At 39.4% G+C, this 21,166-nt stretch overlaps 1 protein-coding gene across 2 annotated transcripts in view; it reads left to right on the forward strand.

Annotated features, from left to right (window-relative positions):
• kdm4b (lysine (K)-specific demethylase 4B) overlaps positions 1-21,166 on the forward strand; it is a 64,812-nt gene that overhangs the window by 38,679 nt on the left and 4,967 nt on the right. The window contains exons 9-20 of one of the 2 annotated variants that reach the window (XM_038291627.1): positions 7,524-7,720; positions 7,848-8,098; positions 8,222-8,427; positions 10,356-10,479; positions 11,358-11,518; positions 11,618-11,822; positions 12,873-12,949; positions 13,141-13,196; positions 14,527-14,635; positions 18,265-18,462; positions 18,742-18,921; positions 20,282-20,401. In XM_038291627.1, coding sequence (XP_038147555.1) covers positions 7,524-7,720; positions 7,848-8,098; positions 8,222-8,427; positions 10,356-10,479; positions 11,358-11,518; positions 11,618-11,822; positions 12,873-12,949; positions 13,141-13,196; positions 14,527-14,635; positions 18,265-18,462; positions 18,742-18,921; positions 20,282-20,401 — 1,884 coding nt within the window. The remainder of the gene's footprint in view (positions 1-7,523; positions 7,721-7,847; positions 8,099-8,221; positions 8,428-10,355; positions 10,480-11,357; positions 11,519-11,617; positions 11,823-12,872; positions 12,950-13,140; positions 13,197-14,526; positions 14,636-18,264; positions 18,463-18,741; positions 18,922-20,281; positions 20,402-21,166) is intronic. The other variant, XM_038291628.1, reaches the window with a different exon arrangement.

Consider the following 21,166-nt stretch of genomic DNA (forward strand, 5'->3'; position numbering starts at 1 on the left):
AGAGACACTGCAGTTTTAATTAACTGTCTTCTCAACCTTCCAGACGTCACACTAACCACCAGCCATTTTATAAATCTTTTTTTTTGCCACAGTCATCTAACTGCACATCAGATCAAGATGTTTATAGTTTCAGTTTAAATTTTTTTTAATGGTTTAATCACAAATTTCCTCCAGCTTTTGGACAAAGCTTATCTACAGCTTTTGATAATCTTTCAGTTTATAATTCCCGTTAAAAAGGAGTGTTTAATAGTTTTACATGACTGGTGATGGTTGCATTGGTGTTTATAAGAATCCTTAAGTTAATGATGGTAATCTGTTACATACTGGGTTTTTTTTGCCATGGCTCCTCAAAGGAGATGAAATCAATTTAATTTAAAGAGATCACAAACATTTTTCTACTCATAGTAAACCATATTGTATTGTAAAATTCAGTTAAGATGTCTTGGCTCAATTAGATCATAATTTGACAGAATTCTGCTTCTTAACATGGCTGCTCGTTGGAGTAGCTCTGCTAGCTTGATTGTGATTTGCTTTAGTTTGTTCCTTTGTGGATCAAAGTTTATTTTTCTGATTTTGTTTTTATTTATATTTTTCTACTTCCACTAAGGGTGGAAGCTGAAAGAGTTCTTGCAAACACCTCTTAATTCTTAATTTTTAATTTTTTTAACATTTGTTAGGATTTGTTTTGTTTTTCTGTTTTTTACACCTGGGAGATGCTTATTACTACCCCAGAAGCTGAAATATTACTTCACCTACTTTTGCAAATCCCTGCTCAGTTCAACAGAATGCACTAAATGATGCAGAGCAGGAGCAAGAAGAGAGAGGAGGAAATGCAAGCTGTCTCTTCCTTTAAAGATTGTCTGTCTCTGGAAGTCAAGGGAAAAAGAAACTTGAAATGGCTCCCAAAAAAGCACCTAGTCCAGATGGTATTAGCCACAAAGTCATGAAGGACTGCAAAGAGCACACCTTTATTCTACAACACCTCTTAAACCTTAGCCTGACCCAGAGGCTGGTTAACTGCCTTGTTAGCCAACAGTCCCCACTCACTACCGTCCTGTTTCCCTGACATCCCGCATTACAGAAGTTTGGACTTTGGCTTGGCCATTCTGACACAAGATGTGTTGATCTAAAACAGTTCCCCATAATTGGTTGTATGTCCTTTTGCTGCCTGTAACAAATTTTACTGCAGGATTAACCTGTATTTAGTCCTATTTGTCCTTCCACGAACTTTGACCAGCTCCCCCATTCTTACTGAACTTAAGCATCCCGCTATCACTAGATGGCATCAATATCTTCCTCCTGCAATGAGCTTTGTTCCTCCCAGCCTGCATGCATTGGGTGGGTCATGTTTTTTGATTTTCTCTGTATTTTAATACCATTCAGCCTAGGTATATGAAGGTTTAGCTTAAGCTATCAGGAGTGGACCGCCACCTGGCTATAAATCATTTTCCATCCTCCATAGTGTTTCACTTGGCTTGTGGCAACTCCTAAACACAACTCATTATTACTTTCTTTCAACAATGGCTTTCTTCTGTTGAGTGATGGTTATCCTGCTTGCTGCTCTGACCTACGGCCAATTTATGCTTCTGACGTATAGCCTCTTCAATGTCTAGCAATTCTAGATCCATCTCCGTGACCGTGATACCTTGCAGACACGGCATTGTTATTTTGGAAGGTAGAAACACTCCTCGCGGCGCCGCCGAAGTTCTTGTGACCATCCACCGTAGTTCTCATGAGTTCTTGAATAGGCTCCCCCTTTAGCTTTGGCGGGAAACTGCTGTGCGTCCCCAGAAATTCCAGACCGACAGTGCAGAAGCATAACAGCAAAACTGGTTCGCGACCAGACCCAAGCGACGTGTGCGGTTGCAGAAGTATAATCTGCTCTTTAGACTTCGACAGATTTTATTTTGTAATTTTGTACACACAGTACAGCTCTCTAGACTATTTAAATATTTAAAGTGCAGCCTTGATAAGTTAAGCAGCAGTGATAAAACCATCTGGGCATCTTCTGCTCTTTTTTTAAATTTTATTTTTATTGGATTGAAGAGTGCTCCCTAAGATTTTTGGATGTTATTTTGCACTTCACACCTTGTTTAAATCACTTAACCCCCGACTTGTCTGGTCTGTTCATTGGTTCTCTTCTGAATCTTTCACAGAAAAACTGTATTAATTAATTAATTAATTAAGGAGACTCCTCAAGGCAATGGGTAGCTCTAATGCTGCGTTCACACCGGGGGGCAGCAAAAGCAGCAAAATCGCGTCTGCTGCTTCATTTTTGCTGCTTGTACCAGTTAGTTCTGACGCGCAGCTGAAGCAGCTTTGCTGCTCTGCCTGCGCGGTCCAAAAGTGGCTCTGACGCGCGTTGGGCGGAGCTTCACTATCCTTTCTCTGCCTTGCAGCTATATTTGCTGTGATCAGTGGGAATAAAGTACAGGTGCTGGTCATAAAATTAGAATATCATGAAAAAGTAGATTGATTTCAGTAATTCCATTTAAAAAGTGAAACTTGTATATTATATTCATACATTACATACAAACTCATATATTTCAGATGTTTATTTTGTTTAATTTTGATGATTACAAATGACAACAAATGAAAATCCCAAATTCATCATATCAGAAAATTAGAATATTACTGAAGACCAATAAAAACAAAGGATTTATAGAAATGTTGGCCAACTGAAAAGTATGAACATGAAAAGTATGAGCATGTACAGCACTCAGTATTTAGTTGGGCCTCCTTTGGCCTGTATTACTGCAGCAATGCGGCGTGGCATGGAGTCGATCAGTCTGTGGCACTGCTCAGGTGTTATGATAGCCCAGGTTGCTCTAATAGTGGCTTTTAGCTCTTCTGAATTGTTGGGTCTGGTGTATTGCATCTTCTTCTTCACAATACCCCATAGATTTTCTATGGGGTTAAGGTCAGGAGAGTTTGCTGGCCAATTAAGAACAGGGATACCATGGTCCTTCAACCAGGTACTGGTAGCTTTGGCACTGTGTGCAGGTGCCAAGTCCTGTTGGAAAATGAAATCTGCATCTCCAAAAAGTTGGTCAGCTGCAGGAAGCATGAAGTGCTCTAAAACTTCCTGGTATGTGGCTGCGTTGACCCTGGACCTCAGAAAACACAATGGACCAACACCAGCAGATGACATGGCACCCCAAACCATCACTGACTGTGGAAACTTTACACTGGACTTCAAGCAACGTGGATGAAGTGCCTCTCTTCTTTTCCTCCAGACTCTGGGACCTTGATTTCCAAAGGAAATGCAAAATTTACTTTCATCAGAGAACATGACTTTGGACCACTCACCAGCAGTCCAGTCCTGTTTCTCTTTAGCCCAGGCAAGACGCTTCTGATGCTGTCTGTGGTTCAAGAGTGGCTTGACACAAGGAATGCGACAGCAGAAACCCATGTCTTTCATACGTCTGTGTGTGGTGGTTCTTGAAGCACTCACTCCAGCTGCAGTCCACTCTTTGTGAATCTCCCCCACATTTTTGAATGGGTTTTGTTTCACAATCCTCTCCAGGGTGCGGTTATCTCTCTTGCTTGTACACTTTTTTCGACCACATCTTTTCCTTCCCTTCGCCTCTCTATTAATGTGCTTGGACACTGAGCTCTGTGAACAGCCAGCCTCTTTAGCGACGACCTTTTGTGTCTTGCCCTCCTTGTGCAAGGTGTCGATGGTCGTCTTTTGGACAACTGTCAAGTCAGCAGTCTTCCCCATGATTGTGTAGCCTATAGAACTAGACTGAAAGACCATTTAAAGGCTTTTGCAGGTGGTTTGAGTTAATTAGCTGATTAGAGTGTGGCACCAGGGGCCATCAATTTTGAACCTTTTCACAATATTCTAATTTTCTGATATGATGAATTTGAGATTTTCATTTGTTGTCATTTGTAATCATCAAAATTAAACAAAATAAACATCTGAAATATATGAGTTTGTATGTAATGTATGAATATAATATACAAGTTTCACTTTTTAAATGGAATTACTGAAATCAATCTACTTTTTCATGATATTCTAATTTTATGACCAGCACCTGTAGTTTTAATATGTTTTTAAGTGAGAAAATACACCTGAAAACTTCATCAGTGCAGTCAGTTCATCCAGATTACGATCCTGCCTCCCAATATTATTTCTGTCGGAGCCGCTCAGACCCCCACATACCGGCGGTGCGCCGACAGAAGGAATCTATTCATCAGCAGCCTCTGGCGGGTCGCCTCCTCGCGGTTTACCGCGGCGGCTGGTAGGTGTTTTTCATCTAAATAATCCGATCTGCAGGCACCACAATAATAAAAGCGAACATATTCTGCCGGCAGATGTATATACACTATATTGCCAAAAGTATTTGCTCACCTGCCTTGACTCACATATGAGCTTAAGTGACATCCCGTTCCTAATCCATAGGGTTCAATATGACGTCGGTCCACCCTTTGCAGCTAGAACAGCTTCAACTCTTCTGGGAAGGCTGTCCACAAGGTTTAGGAGTGTGTTTATGGGAATTTTTGACCATTCTTCCAGAAGCGCATTTGTGAGGTCGCACACTGATGTTGGACGAGAAGGCCTGGCTCTCAGTCTCCGCTCTAATTCATCCCAAAGGTGTTCTATCGGGTTGAGGTCAGGACTCTGTGCAGGCCAGTCAAGTTCATCCACACCAGACTCTGTCATCCATGTCTTTATGGACCTTGCTTTGTGCACTGGTGCACAGTCATGTTGGAAGAGGAAGGGGCCAGCTCCAAACTGTTCCCACAAAGTTGGGAGCATGGAATTGTCCAAAATGTCTTGGTATGCTGAAGCATTCAGAGTTCCTTTCACTGGAACTAAGGGGCCAAGCCCAGCTCCTGAAAAACAACCCCACACCATAATCCCCCCTCCACCAAACTTTACACTTGGCACAATGCAGTCAGACAAGTACCGTTCTCCTGGCAACCGCCAAACCCAGACCCGTCCATCAGATTGCCAGATGGAGAAGCGCGATTCGTCACTCCAGAGAACGCGTCTCCACTGCTCTAGAGTCCAGTGGCGGCGTGCTTTACACCACCGCATCCGACGCTTTGCATTGCACTTGGTGATGTATGGCTTGGATGCAGCTGCTCGACCATGGAAACCCATTCCATGAAGCTCTCTGCGCACTGTTCTTGAGCTAATCTGAAGGCCACATGAAGTTTGGAGGTCTGTAGTGATTGACTCTGCAGAAAGTTGGCGACCTCTTCGCACTATGCGCGTCAGCATCCGCTGACCCCGCTCCGTCAGTTTACGTGGCCTACCACTTCGTGGCTGAGTTGCTGTTGTTCCCAAACACTTCCATTTTCTTATAATACAGCTGACAGTTGACTGTGGAATATTTAGGAGCGAGGAAATTTCACGACTGGATTTGTTGCACAGGTGGCATCCTATCACAGTTCCACGCTGGAATTCACTGAGCTCCTGAGAGCGACCCATTCTTTCACAAATGTTTGTAAAAACAGTCTGCATGCCTAGGTGCTTGAATTTATACACCTGTGGCCATGGAAGTGATTGGAACACCTGATTCCAATAATTTGGATGGGTGAGCAAATACTTTTGGCAATATAGTGTATTTTAAGTTAATTATGCGTTAATAAACTGTTTAAGAGGAGTAATCAGAGCGGTCTGTGTCATCAGCGCTGTGTCTCTCTCCCTGCCAGCTCCCAGATCAGCTTCTCTGATTGGTTGACGCGGCGCGTCGAGCAGCAAAAATTAAATTTTTCCATCTCGAGCAGCAACGCGTTTGCGGCGCGTCACGCGCGTCAGATGCCAAAACGCGCCCGACGCGCTGCTTCAGCTGCTCAGACGCGCTGCGCTTGCTGCTCGAAACGCGCCGCAGGACCTTTTGCTGCGCCTTGACGCGCGTCAACCATTGACTTTGTATGTAAACTCGCTGCTTCTGTCGCGCCAGCTGCCCCCGGTGTGAACGCAGCATAACTTTTAAATGTATCATATTAAAGAGGGTATTTAAAACAATCTAACCTTGAGTTGGTTTACCACGAAAAATCTCTACAAATTACCATGACCTTTGTGGTTATAACTTAACAGCATGTCATTGTATCTACTATATAAGCAGTTGTTTTTTTAGTGGTCCTACTTTTTATGATAGGAAATTGGGTAGTCTTTGTTTTCTGGCCTCAAAGCTTCAGGACAGACAAATCAGTTTATTTTACCATTTGAGACCATGACTTCAGGGGTCTATTAAAAGGCCTCAGGCTTCCTGTTTGCTTTTGAGTAAACAATTTAGCTCAAGGGGCTCATTGACTTCCAGCCTCGTAGTGTTTGTATTCTTAGACCTTGGCATATTCAGATGTATTTAGCACTTGTTAGAGAATGAATTATCTTTTACTTGGTCGTTGAGAATTTTTGCTACAGCTATAAACTTAAAACCGTTTCATAAGAATAATAAGTTGCCTTATACAAAGTACACTGATGCACTCCTCTGAATGTTTCATGATGGTTACAGTCAGCTGCACTGATGCTTACTAACCCCTTGCAGCACTTTCTTTCTCCCGCTCCAGCACTCTCCACTCGATACCATATTTTAATGTTTCCGCCTGTCAAGTGGTGCCAAGATGAGATGTTGGCTGGATATTGTTTTGCTGTGGCTGTTTGAGCTGTTGTGTTTTCCCATAATTGAACATCAGGCTGAGTACAGCTTACAGGCTGATGGGGGGCCAGAATGTAATACAGCAAGCAAAGCAAAAACATTTCTGCTACCCCCATTTTTGTTTGTTGAATCTTTGTTAGTTTATTTCTCATCTTTCCAGAATTTTCAGCGTTTTTTTTGTGCTGTTTTTCCTCTATTGCAATTTCTGTGCTTTCTACCATCATATGGCTGCTGCCTCCTCCTCTCAGCAGGATTCACTGAGCTTCGGTGTTGTTATTGAGGGCTATGGAGACATTTTGAAGTGCGAACATATGCACCTGTCCCACATACTTTGTTTCTTCATTTCTTACTAAAGTAACAGTGCCTTGCAAGCACATTTGTACCCCTTAGACTTTTTCCCATTTTGTCTTTTTACATCCTCAAAGCTCAGTATGATGAGAAATATGACGGCGCCTTTCTGTCCTTATATTTCAAATTTCCCTTTTATTATTATAAGTAGTCTCGCTTTGACCTCTGTCTAGAGCGATTTAATAGCAGAAAAAGCTCTAATCAGAAATGACCAACTATACATAGTTAATTCTACATAATAGCTTGGATATTACTTTTCTAGTCTCAAGGTGAGATACATCGATTTTACCATATTTAATGTAATGAAAAGGGAGAAAAAAAAGAAAATGGCATAATCTTTGCATTTATAATCTGTCCTTACTGGGACTTCAGTCAAACATCAGTACTTTGACTGAGAACACCAGAGTAGATTTTCTGAAATTTAACCTGTGAATATATGTCAAAGTGACTTTTAAAATATTTGTTACACCGAGATGTTGCATCATTCTTTACCTGCAGCATTTCTCTGCTCTAAAAAAGTTATCTTTTTGTGCATTTCCTTTTTTGTAAATTCCCCAGTGTTCCTGCCGGAAGGACATGGTAAAGATCTCGATGGATGTGTTTGTACGCTGCCTGCAGCCTGATCGCTATGAGCTTTGGAAACAGGGCAAAGACATCACAATTTTGGACCACCTCAGGGCTACAGAATTGACCAGTCCTGAACTGGAGCGCTGGAGGCAGCACAGGATTACCTACCGACAGAACCTGCTGCAAAGGTAAGACCAAAAACATATCAGATATCAATGTTATGTGACTCTGTTAGAGCGTTTGTTTTTTCTTGCATAATGTTTACAGAAATGAGATGGTCTCCTTTTATAAGCAAATGTGTTCTCTATACATCAGAGCAATGCACAAGATGAAGCAGGTTCGTCGTCTAAAGCTTGAGGAGGTAAAGGTGCTGGCGGAAGAGGGAATTGAGCTGAATGCTGCCGAGTACCAGCGTCAGGTGGAGGAGCGCGAGGCTCAGCGCAAGCAGGAGAAGGAAGAGCGTTTAGCCAGGGAAGCCATGTTGACCTTGGAAGCCATGGAACGTGAGGAACAGGAGGCTGCTGAGGCGGCTGCAAAGGCAGCAGACAGTCCTGTGAAAGCAGAAGGTTAGAGAAAGTATGCTGAGGAGAATATAATAATGCAAAGTAGAGTTTAAGAATAATAAGTCAAAACAAAAAGTTGTTTTAAATGCACAACATGGCTTTAAATGATCTTATTCTCTTTGCTAGATGATAAATCTGAAATCAAACCCCAAAACTTGATGGAAGAAATCGAGAAGAAGAAGCTTAAAAAGCAGAAGAAGATGTTCATTATCGACGGTCCCTTGTCTGGGTTCGAAGAAGCATTTGAGAAGTTTGCTAAATCCGAAAAAAAGGACATTGATATGTCAATCAAAAAGGAAGAAGAAATGGACATTGAAATAAGCCCCACTCAGGTAAAACAGACATTAACAAGATCAGTTATAAGCTCTAAATATATATCTAATCTTTTAACACGATCTTATTGGTCATTATTAGGACTTAACTGGGGTTTAATGGTACAGCTAAGTCATTGTTCTGTGTGTTAACTGTTTTTTTGATCATGGTTTCGTTACAGGTAAGGTCAAAAAACAATGTAATGTGCATGCATCGTTTATTTCCTTTTAAATCTAGAATAGCCCCTTTAATAAACAAGAGGAGAAAAACACTGCTAGTGCTACTTAGACTTCAGGGCAGGATTCTATTTAGGCAGGATTTGTGCATTTAGAAAAAAATTTGTCTCCCAAATGTTAATCCAGTTAGAATTTTTGAAAGTTTTTTATCACAATAAATAATTTATCAGGTCTTACAATGAGAGGTGTACTTCTTAAAGAGCATCATTTTAATGTTTTTTTTTTCTCTCCTTAGCATTCAGGTTAAGAGGCTCTGCACAACTGAATAACTTCTCCCAATTTTAAAATTCAGCCATAACATTTTAATTCTTTAAACTCTATTCTAGTGTGTTAGAATGAGGGTCCTTACCAATGATAGATCAAATTAACTGTCAAGTATCAGGATTGCACTGAAATTTCTCCAATTTAAGATCAATGAAGTTCTACAGGGGTGTATTGGCCTAGTGGGCTTGATCACTGCAGTTGTGCTCTTAGAAGGTTGCAAGTACCAAGTTTGATCCCCACAGCCTGCTCTCTGGGTCTCTGAGCACGACCCTTAACCCCACACTGCTCCCCGAGCGGTGCACAGCCCGCTGCTCCCAAAGGCGATGCGTTAAATGCAGAGGTGAACTTCTCCAGTGTGAGATCAATAAAGTTCTATTGTTATTATTAGTGCTGTCAGACGATTAAAATATTTAATCATGATTAATCACATTAATGTCATAGTTAACTTGCAATTAATCGCACATTTTTATCTATTCTAAATGTCCCTTGATTTCTTTGTCACATTATTTTTTCTCATTTTAATGCTCTTATGAATATGCGCTTGTGTCTGAAATCATCCATTGTTACCTGGCTTTGACGAGGGGGCGGAGAATTCGAATCAGCTGAGTGCTTGGCCATTAAGTGGCATTTCAGACTGGTCGTGCTGCGATGATAGCTCAGTTCACAACGACAAAACACACAGATCAATTTGGTCTTGTCAGTGGAACCATTTGGCAACTTTTTAAAAGAAAACTTTCCATTCAGAATACTATCGTTATCCATTTCGGCGTCTTACGCTAGCCATCCACTCAAAATGTAACGTCAACTCTTTTAATGGCCCCAGTGTGGTTGCAGCATGCCTGATGTTTTGTTTCCGGTCTAACTAGATCCGGAGTGGTGTTGTAGTTTTTCTAACGTTACTAGTTGTTGCAACAGCATGTGAAAAAACTACAAAGTGTGCTAGGCCAAAAAGAACGTTAATCACACGATACAAAAATTGACGCCGTTAAAATGGGTTTACGTTAACGCCGTTAATAACTCGTTTAACTGACAGCACTAATTATTATTATTATTATTATTATTATTATTATTATTATTATTATTATTATTATTATACATGTGATAAATCAATTTGTTTTCTGAAAATTAGTGACAAACTTGTATCTTTTTAACTGTGCAATTTGCATATATTATACATATATACTCTTTCAATACATTGTCCCCTTTTAAATCAATAAATACCAAAACCAATAAAAAAAAAAAAACGTATATTTCCATGTTTGGAAGCCGGTTGTAGTTACAGGATAGGAGTCCTTTGTCTGACTGAAACCAGCCATTCTGGACAAATACTTGTAGAATCACAAAACTAATCTAACAGGGTAGAGTTACAGCTTTTATTTAGTTTGACTTTTTAAAATCCAGTTTTGTCTAGACAGTACGATAATGCTTACTTTTTTTTTTTTTTTTAGCAGCTGACCTACTCTAAGATAAAAAAGCCAACGGAGGTGAAGAAAAGTCGGCGCCACCCGCTCAGTAAGCCGCCCATGCGCTCGCCGCTGTCAATCGTCAAACAAGACCCAACTACTGAGAAAGGTGCGTGAGCTTTTATCTTTAATATTCAGTCGGACTGACTTGTTCTAGATTTCTGTAAACAAAGTATAAATATTGCAATTTTCTGTCTGTGAGGAATATTAAAAAATATGATATAAAACAAATTACAATTTAATTGAAAAAATGAGAGGGAACATAATTTTCTGTGCCTGTTATTCATCCATGCAGTTGTTCTCTTCATCAAAGTGCTGAAAGTGAAGAGGACACCATTTTTATTTGTTTTATTGATCTGAGGAAGGAAAAACAAGCAGGACTAAAGTTCCCTGTAGGAATAAATGAAACCAAGATGGCGAGGCTTCTTTTTCACACTCCCCCTCTCTCTTGTTTTTTTCCCCTTTTCATTTTCTGACTGACACATATTGATCCGGGGATCATGACTTCCAATTACCTGCTTTCAAAGTCACTTTAGCGTGTGTAGCCGGGGACCACACTCTGTCCTTCATAGGGTTGGATGATGGGAAGGAATAAGGAGGTAGAACAGATGTGGGGAAATAGACCACAGTTTAAGGGGAAATCTTGTGAAAAGATCTGCCTGACTTCTGTCCAAGCCTAACAAAACAATGTGGATCTGTAGCTTGAGGGCAACATTGCGAAATCGATTCTGACCCAGAGTGGCAAATTATTGATGCTTGTGCCGTTTGTGTCACCAATTATATGAGGATTGGCTCAAGTGTTGCCTTCAAAAGGCCTGACATCGTTTCTTTCCATGCCTCCCTCCGCTTATTCTCTATTATCTCTTTTATGCAGTCTAAAGTAGGTCATTGCCAGAAAGATTATTGGTTTACACCAATACACGTTTCGGGTGAATTACTGGCTATTGGGTGTTTTGTTTTAATCTTTTTTTAATGTTTTATCCACAGAGATGTCTTCTCAAATGCCAATGGATAGCAGCATGAAGAAACAGGAGCATTTATGGCAGAGTCACTCCCCAAACTTTTTGGCTGAGAAGTCGTTCAATGCCGCTGTTGCTGCACTTGAACCATACTGTGCTGTCTGTTCTCTGTTCTGCCCCTACTTAAAGGTAAAAACCCACACTGCTGGATAGACACATTTAGAAGACTTTTAGGGAGGAAACATGTTGACTCAGCAAGTTTATTCCCATATTTCTTCTTCATTCAAGTCACACAGAGACGTTATCGCTCCCACTTTCATCCCTGACCCCTCCATACCTGGACATGGCAGTTCGACTCGACCGCTGGTCCCAGAGATGTGCTTCAGTGTGGGAGCGGTCAACACGGAACCACCACCTACAAACTACCACATCGGGGAGGATGGAACCAGTCTTCTGGCCAGGTGTAAATGTTGCGCCATGCAGGTTCATGCCAGTAAGTAGGCTTTCCCTACATTTATCTTCCTTCATCCTTTTTTTGTTCACCAGAAACAGCTTTTGGTACAATTAGCAAACAAAATGGGATCCTACCCCAGTGGATATTTTTAAACAAATTTGGGCTTTCTAGTTTATCTTTTACTTTTAAGATTAAATAGTAAGGCTTTAATCCAGGAGGACCAGTCTAAGTGATTATGATTATTAATCTTGTGCTCTGTACATTTAATAAAACAAAAAAAGAACACCCTAGTCGCTCTAATAAGTGTGAAGTGGCCTAAGCTGCACCTCATTTATGAACAGAACTTATTTCTGTCAAAGGACTGAGCTTAACTTCACGTTAAAGCTTAAATTTGCTATTTTAGTATAACTCAATTTAGCCAATAAAAATGTTACAATTATTTTTTTTATAAATTGGTTGATGTTTGACTAATAAACATGTCTGTCAACCTAATATTATATTTTATTTTCATTTCTGTATATGTGCTAATTACACTTTTACACTCATGTTAAGTGAGTCAAGTGAATAAATTCTCCATCTACTTTGAAAAAAATCAGCTTTCATAAAATACCTGCTGGGTTGTATTTGTACCTTCCCAAAATAACAAACTAATAAATCCCAGCACTAACACGTGCACACACACATTAACCCTCCTGGGTTCTTGTTATCCCTAAAGCTGGAGCACACCTTCAAGGCCAGTTCGTTAGTCATACTGGGAAGAGCTGCTGAAACAGCGCTGCTATTGATAGGAAGACATGAAGCAGAAAGAGCTCCTGTCAGAAATGCCAGTTGTGCATCCCCGAACCTTTGTTCTGCAGCGTTCTGGGCTGAACCTCTAACTGAAGATCATTTGAACATGTCCCGGTGTTATATAAGCCTGTGGGTTTACAAGCTACAGTGTAAGATTGGAGTAAGGAAATTGGGCAATTTATAAAAAAAAGAACATCTATTGTCTAACAAGCTGTTCTGTGTTGCTCACATCTACAGATGAGAAAATCAAAAACGCCATAAGGGAAGTGGTTAAAATAATCGCCAACTCCTCTTTTACAGGTTGTTACGGTTTGAAGCCGGAGTCTGTCAGGGATTCCTGGACCTGTTCCAGGTGTACAGCAGGAGCCTGGGTAGTGGTGAGTGGATGCTGTAACTGATGTTCAAACACAGCTGGAGAATAATGGCTAGTTCCTTTGACTAATGTGAGAATTTCAGCTGCATCTTTAGGTCACATTTCTATTAGATAAACAGGGAGCTGTGAGGTTATCAGGGATTAGGATTTCCAAGGTCAAAACATTTATTTTAAAGAATACCTCTGCTTTTTCAGGAGTGTTGTCTCTGTAACCTGCGTGGAGGAGCATTGAAAAGGACAACAGATAACAGGTAAGTGCTTGAAGAGTTAAAAGTAACCAGGGTTGTCACGTTAATAAAACTTCAATTTTATTATAGATTTGGGCTGAAACAATCAGATTAATCATGATTGATTATTGAAATAATCATCAAATCATTTAGTAATCAATTAATCGTTAACTGGAGCTCTGAAACAGGCCTGTAGCTGACAGAGTGACCCAATATATAAACATTTTGCATTTAAGATAAAAGTTCTCTGTCAGTATGCTCTGTCCAGAACTTAACAAGTTGAAAAGTTTTATTTTCACCTCGTTTAATTTTGTAAAAAATCTTGAAGGAATCTTTGGCTATCCGATTATTTATCGATTAATCGATAGATTAACCCAGAGGTCTTCAACAGGGGGTCCGTGACCCCTAGGGGGTCCGCGGAGGCACTGCATGGGGGTCGCGAAACTTTTGGTTGATTCATTTTGTTTTTTTTTTTTATATTCCCTCCTGAATTGAAATGTCTTTAAATCCACATTAACATGAATTCAACAGATAAAACAGATAGTAAACAGATAAATGGAGGCAGAAGATGTCTTTCAGTCATCAATGTTCACATTCAGCTACACACAGGAGCTCTTTCCAGCTGGACACCATTTCATTCACAACACCTGTCCCATCAACCAGGAATCAGAATCAGAAATACTTTAATAATCCCAGGGAGAAATTACTTTCCTTACATTACTCCATCTTTAATAGAGTGACTATAGGACCAGGTTGATATAACACAATTTCATACAATATATATAATTAGGGGGTCCCCGCTCCATCTTGTCATCAGTTTGGGGGTCCTTGGCCTGGAAAACGTTGAAGACCCCTGGATTAACCCATTTGCAAAATAATTATTAGTTGCAGCCCTATAAGAGATACCCAGAAAAAATATTGGATGGTGGATACCATTTTTGATACTGTGGGGATTTAAAAACAAAATAAAAACAAATTGTTCATTTTTTATTTTTATTAATATGAAAAACACCTTTTTTTTTTAACTCAAGATAACCTCAGACTGTAGTTAAATAAGTGGACAAATAAATGGAAAATAGCTAACACAAATATAACAAAATGGGACAATTTTTTAATTGTCTGAAGTATATTTCTTTTCACTTGCAAATAACAAATCTAAAATGAACAAAATCAAATATATGCAAACACAACTGTCTTTAGTATTCATCAGGCCAAGTCAATATTGTATCCAGATGCAGCATTTGAGTATAACTGAAATGATCAGGAAGCTTGGATTTAATAAAAACTGATCATATTTTTGTTTTTCACAAGGCCCTTTTTCTAAAGGTTAACATTAGTCTCACTTTTTGTTCAGGTGGGTCCATGTTATCTGTGCCATCGGTGTGGCAGAAGCTCGCTTCATCAACGCCATCGACAGGGAGCCAGTGGATGTCAGTGCTATCCCAGAAACCCGAAAGAGTTTGGTAAGTGCAGATGGAGACGAATAAGAGGTCTGCATAAACTCTCATACCATAGTTTATTATTAAGCAGGCAGGGTTTAGTTTTCTTTATATAAGCAACTCTCTGTGGAGAAAGAAACTTTTCAGTATTGATGCTCGCCATGATGGTTTTCCTGTACGCTCATAAAGTCTCCCGGGCTTGCGAGCTCCTCCAGTCTTTTTCTACTCTGCAGCGGATTACTTTCTTTCCTGTTCATTGCCTTTGTGTCTGTCACTTTTTCTGTTCCCCTCCTTCCTTTCCTGGTGGATTGATAGATTGTGTTTTTTGTGTGAGAAGTGGGGTAAAACAGACATGCTGAAGGGAATGGCTGAATAATCAGCTGTCATTTCTCACTGCGCCAAATGAACTGCATCGATCCCGTGGGTTGAAGGCAATTTCCCCATTGCTGCCGCATCTTTGAACACAACTTGTTTCGTTCCTTCCTTTCGCTCTTGTTTTTTTGCAGTTTCTTTTTTTTTTTTACATTCCCTCCCTTGCAGTCTTTGCTCCGTGGCGAGTGATTGCAGCGCTTGCTGCTACATTATCACAAACGCACAAATAATGTCACCCCTCAGCCTCATCTTCTCTCTGAATAATCGATCAAAGACAAGCCGGGTGACATTTGCATCGGAGTGCTGTCAAAGCAGGTTTTCTCCATCTCTTCTTAAAAAGCTTTGAGAAGAAGCTGCGCGCTCTAATGATTCGGATGACTGGTCTGATCAAATGTGAGCATGCACCCGTGGAACCATTTTATAACGTGCTGTGTTCTGCAGTCACCCTCCTACCCTTAAACATTTATCTCTCAGCATAGCTGTGTTGGATTTTATCAGCCACTATTGCACAGTGCAAACTCTAAAAAGGTGTTGATATTTGATACAAAATAAATTTGTATATATATAAACGGAATGGTGGCATATTTATGTTGTTGTAGGTGTAAAAATGTTACATTTTTCTATATACACTGTTTCTGAAAAAAGTGGAAAATACTTCACAAATGGTTTGTGGCCATCAAAATGCTTCAGTGTTATTCTATGGGTCAAATAGTTGAGTAAAAGCATTTGGCACATTTGGAGAGATTTGGAGACACTAGTGACACAAAGTTCAAAGCCCAACAGCTTTGGCACTGTTGTAGCTAGAGCTCTCACATTTTCTTCATTTTTGATTGACATGATGGAGAACAAATGTAATACAATGAGACATCCCTATTCCCTAGATCTCTTTATTACTGCTGTTCCAAAAATACCTATTATTTTCTACAATAAGAAAAAAAAACTTTGAGTCATGTTTGAATTGATGCAGCTTGGGCTGTGTTTTACTCAACCAATTTTCATTTATATATTCAGAAACTAGAAGGTGTTAGCTTTCAAATAATGTATCACACATGTAATTTGGGCTTACAGTTCCTAAATTACTTACTTGTCCATTGGGGTATGCAAAATAGTCGATGATCACTTCGAATTAGGTGGGTTTTAAGTTTAACCTTTGGAAGTTGAGTCTGGTGAAGATTGCAGTTTTTACATAAAACATGTTTGAAAGATTTTATAGTTAACACATAAACTTTACAGTTCATTATTTTCAGTTGCTATAATTATTTGTAACTTTTTCATAAATTATCAAAGGATGTGATTGTGTCTGCTTCCATTTGCTTTGTTTCCGACTCCTGAATTTCCTGCCTCTGGGATAGCAAACATATTTCCATTCTGCGCTAAATAATGGCATTATTTTTGGTAATCTAATAGAAATGCTTTCCCTTGAGAAAAACGTCATTTGAGAGAGGATTCTAAGAAAACGACTTCTGTCACTGAGCCACATAAATGACGCAGTTATTGGACTCAGTTAAACTACTTTTTGTTATATAGATATGCCTAATGTTGTTTATAGCCAAAGTCAGCAGTTTACTTTTTAAAGGGATGCATGGTGAACTGTCTAATTTGCTGACTTAATATGGATATTCAGGAGTGAGCTGAATACAATTAATGTTGTTGCTGAGTTTTGCTGTTTGCTTTTATGTCACCATCTTCCTGATGTTTCATCAGTAGAAAAACCTCTACTAGCTGGTAGCAATTATAGGAGGTAAACCGTCTGGCCTGCACAGGAACCGAAATGAAATATTGACACGATAATAAAAAAAATGTATTCTTTCATTGATTGGCTCTGCTTTCCAGCTGCTCACTGATTTTGCTTTTGTTTTGTTTTGTTTTTTATTTTCAAAGTCGACTATCTGTGAAATTGTGGCAAAGAAGTGGATCTTGAAAAATGAAATGTCTCTTGTGGTAGTTTCAATTAATGCAAGGCAGTTGGATTATAATTACTGATTCAGTATCTTATATCAAAGCTGCTGATATGAATGCTTCTCTGGTTTTCAGTAAAAACACAGTATTACCAGTGTTACCAATACAAAAGGCATCAGCGCATCTCCTGCTTGTATATTTAGAAATATTTGTAAGTAAATCCTGCTATTGAGAACTGTACATTTTTCAAGGAGCTCCAAAATCTGCTGGTATATTTTCACTTGAAGGACCTCCAATCACCTCCTCGTTGATTGTTGGATTTATTTTGATTTCAAGCTCATTTCTAATTATGACTGACAAGGTGTATTGTTAAATGGAGGGAAAATAATTAGTGAAAACGTAACCCACCATGATTAAGCCGCCTTGATAAGTTTGAAAATGATGGGAAAGCCTGATATTTGCTTTTGTTCAAAAAGCAGGTTGTTCTTTTATTTATAAATGGTTCATAAATCACACAAGGCTCAAAATCTAAACTTATCAGCTATGTCACAGACAGGTGTTCACTCATTGATATGTAATTGGTGTCCTTGCCTCCTGTTGTTGATGTCAAGTCTGTTTGAGTTGTTTACAGCACACTTGCTGACATTTGAAATGGGAATGTGCAGAACCCAGGATTTTTGTTTTTCCATTTTAATGCACTAAACTCAGACATCTTTGTTCATAGACCAACATTTTGCATTAAGGAAAAGATTAGAGCAATAAGATAAAGACAAAATCTGAGAAAATAGACTGTTGTTTTGTGAAGTTAATTTAGGTGGATGTGGAATTTAGATTCCTGCTAATTAATTTTACATGCACAACGCTGTTAGCTTATGGTAACTTGGCTTTGAAAGTAATACTTTTGGATTTGATAAACTCAAATAGTACCACGCAGTGTTAAGGAAAACGGTTTTAAAGGGAAGAAACCACCAGCTTAGTGTAGGGTGGCTATCTGCTGCGACTGACTGGGGTTTGAAGAACATGTAGAAACACGGTGGCTTCAACTTGAAGGGAAACGCAGTGAAACATAAAAGCTCTGAGCCAGTAGTAAAATATAAACCTTGGAAAACATAGAGCAGATTTCGTAACAGAAATGGCTCATTCAGTTGCAGTGCCCAGGATAAAAAGAGGTATTAGCAGCATTAATCTAACCTGTTGCTCCCTCCAGGAGGAAATCACAGCTAAACAGAATGCCAGGTCACATTAATGTCAGCATTTGCTGCAGATGATGCATAGTTGGCAAGTAATAGGAGAATGTAACAGGAATAAAATTTTTCATCCTTTGTTGTTTGAAACAGTATTTTTAAGCTTAGACATTCATTCTGCCCTCTTTGTCTTTGCAGAAATGTATTTTCTGTCATTCAACCAATTCCAATCCCAACCGTGGCGCTTGCATCCAGTGCACGCACGAGCACTGCTCCACTTCCTTCCATGTCACCTGCGCCCAGATTGCCGGAGTTGTGATGAAGCCCGCAGACTGGCCCTACGTGTTGTCGGTCACCTGCCACAAACATACGAAGGGCTTTCAAAAGCCAAACAAGGTGGGCGAACTTGAGCCTGTAGAAACGTTAAAAGTTGCAATTAGAATACATCAGCAGACAGTAAAAGGGATCCGATGTCTTAATGTGAAAGGATGTTAGTGAGTCTCATTATATATTTTAATATTTTCAAAACTCAATGTCAACCAGAGGGAATATAAAGAGTTTTGAATGAGTTTTTCTTCATATTTCAGTGAGAGAACATGGTTCCTAATTGTACAATAACGCAGATAGTGTTTGCTGAATTTCAATCCTGATCCCTGCGTTCTGTTCTTCCTGAAGCCTCGGGCAGCACCTAAACCTGCTCCTCAGGGTCTAGACCTGGGCCTGAAGGTGATCGGGCGCAACAGCGATGGATGGTACTACCACTGCACCATCATTGGCATGGCGACACAGACGTTCTATGAGGTCAATTTTGAAGATGGCTCATACTGTGATAACGTGTACCCAGAGAATATAGTGGTGAGTGTTTAAACAATTAGGGTTCCTATGCAGTCTGGAAGTGTCTGGAATTACATTCGAAGTTTGTTTTTTTTAATGCAGGGTATCACGGTATTATTGTCGAAAAAAATAGGTCTTTCTTTTGCAGGTTCTTAATTTATTCTTTGTGTATTTTCATTTTAAATCCATCCCTCCAGCTTCTTTTCCGTTCCATCTTTGTTAATGAACACTTTATTGCTGTATTGATGATAGTTAGTTATAACCAGGTGCTTTGCATGTGCACTCCTTCTAAAATTGTCTTTAAATTCATGTTTAATAGAAGGAAAACAAATTCAGTAGAGCTCATGTAGACCCCTTTTTATACCCCCTCTTTTTTTCTTGAAAGGGGCGGAGATGATAATTTGCCTTGTGTGTATGCATATTAATGTGGGTGTAACGTTAGAAACTTTAGCAGTTTGCCATGGTTCTTCCATCATTGTTTCGTGGTCTCTTACACAATAGATAAACAGCTACACAAATAGCAACACTTAACGACCAGCTGAGTCCCTGATTGCTGGAATTACCTCTTTTGTTGAATAGAGACGGACATGATGAAAGCAGAGTGGGCTAATGTTAGCATCCTTCCATGATTGATGTTAATCAAGGAGGAGGGCCAGAATCATACTTTGTGGTCTTTTCTGGTTTAAACAAAGAACCAAGCAAAAAAAAAGCCACTTTGACAATCAACACCATCACTCTTGTTTTAACATAAAATTTTCTTTTTAAAATATTGCCTTGGGTTTAACCCCCAGCGGTTCTCTGAGGCTGCTTCCACTGTCAGGTCATCACTGGTAGGTTGACTAGTCTCTCTAAATTGTCTTGAAAGCTGTTTGTGGAAAAGTCTAGAATTTTTACATCAAAAATGTGGAGAATGCTGCACCTATAATCCCAGAAGCTACTTCTGATTATAGTGAACCTTTTCATTTCAAACACAAATACACATGCTTCTTAGCAACCGATTAATAGACTCAAGAACAAGAAAATGTAATCCCCTTTATAAATATAGATGGCCTTTAATATTTTCTGTTTAAAGTTGGCAGAAAATAGAACTTAAATAAAATTACGTCATTAAATTATTAAACTCCTCTCCTAGGGAGGTTGAATTTATAATGTAGCTATTCAAGTAATATGATTTAAAATGCTTGGTGGCACCGGTGAGTTTCAGAACTTAAAGCCTTTAAGTCGAATTGTAAGAAGCTGGAAATTAGGAAATCCCTCCTTACAGACATTTCCAACTACCTTTTAGATTGTGTTCAGATATCTATAATTCAATGCTTTCCTTTTTTTTCTTTTCCCCCCTTTCTCCAGTTTTTCATTTTTCACATCTTTGTCCTCTTTACAGAGCCACGACTGTCTGCGTACCGGAGCTCCTGATGTGGGAGAGCTGATTGTAGTTGCCACACAGGAGGGTAAAAACCTCAATGCTTGCTTTGTCAAAGAGCACATCCACAAGTTCTACCAGGTGAGAGGACCCCTGCTGGCCCAACCTGTTTCCATGTGTCATTTAGAGGGAGAAAAAAAAGTTATAATTTTTAACAAGAAGGTCATCTTTATCCAAGCAGTATTTATTGATCCTTGCAAGGAGAACAGCTGCACTCTGCCAATGTTCTGTCTGTTTTACACTATACCGATCTGACTACTTCAGACCATCTTACGCCTGAGGGTTTCCTCATACAGCTTTGCAAAACATGAGAAAAGCAGTTCCTTCAAAGGAATAGACATTGATTCTTGGAAGGTTTTACTCCCTTTTGGCTTGTGCCAATACATAAGATTTCAATGGCATAGTAATGGCCTTGTCATTCCATCTGACCTTTCCGTAATTTTTATTTAACGCACACCATTAAAAATTAAAAAGTCATGCTCACAACTTGATAAGATAGTAAAAAAAAAAGTGCCAAGAAGCGAAGAAACCCCGAGGGTCTCCCTTAATCATACGATCAGCTTGGTTACCATTTCGTTTTTACCACATTGCAGATGTTAATCTGCCAGAGCGAATAATTTCCTGTGCAACAAACAAAGTAAATGAATGGGCAGAAATGGAGAAGCAGTAGGAAAACGGAGATGGAAGAAATGTTTTTATTTCTCCATTTCAAAATGAACAGCTTCTCATTTCTAACAGTTGGTTAGTTGATGTAAGACAAAAAAAAAATACTATCTAAACTGGAGAAGGTCGTGTCCTTTATAATTTTAGACAGAGTTATTAAAGCTTTGGAGCTAGAAAAACTGT

This window comes from Cyprinodon tularosa, unplaced genomic scaffold (assembly GCF_016077235.1).
Source record: "Cyprinodon tularosa strain WSP-4 unplaced genomic scaffold, ASM1607723v1 ctg30, whole genome shotgun sequence".
Lineage (NCBI taxonomy): Eukaryota > Metazoa > Chordata > Actinopteri > Cyprinodontiformes > Cyprinodontidae > Cyprinodon > Cyprinodon tularosa.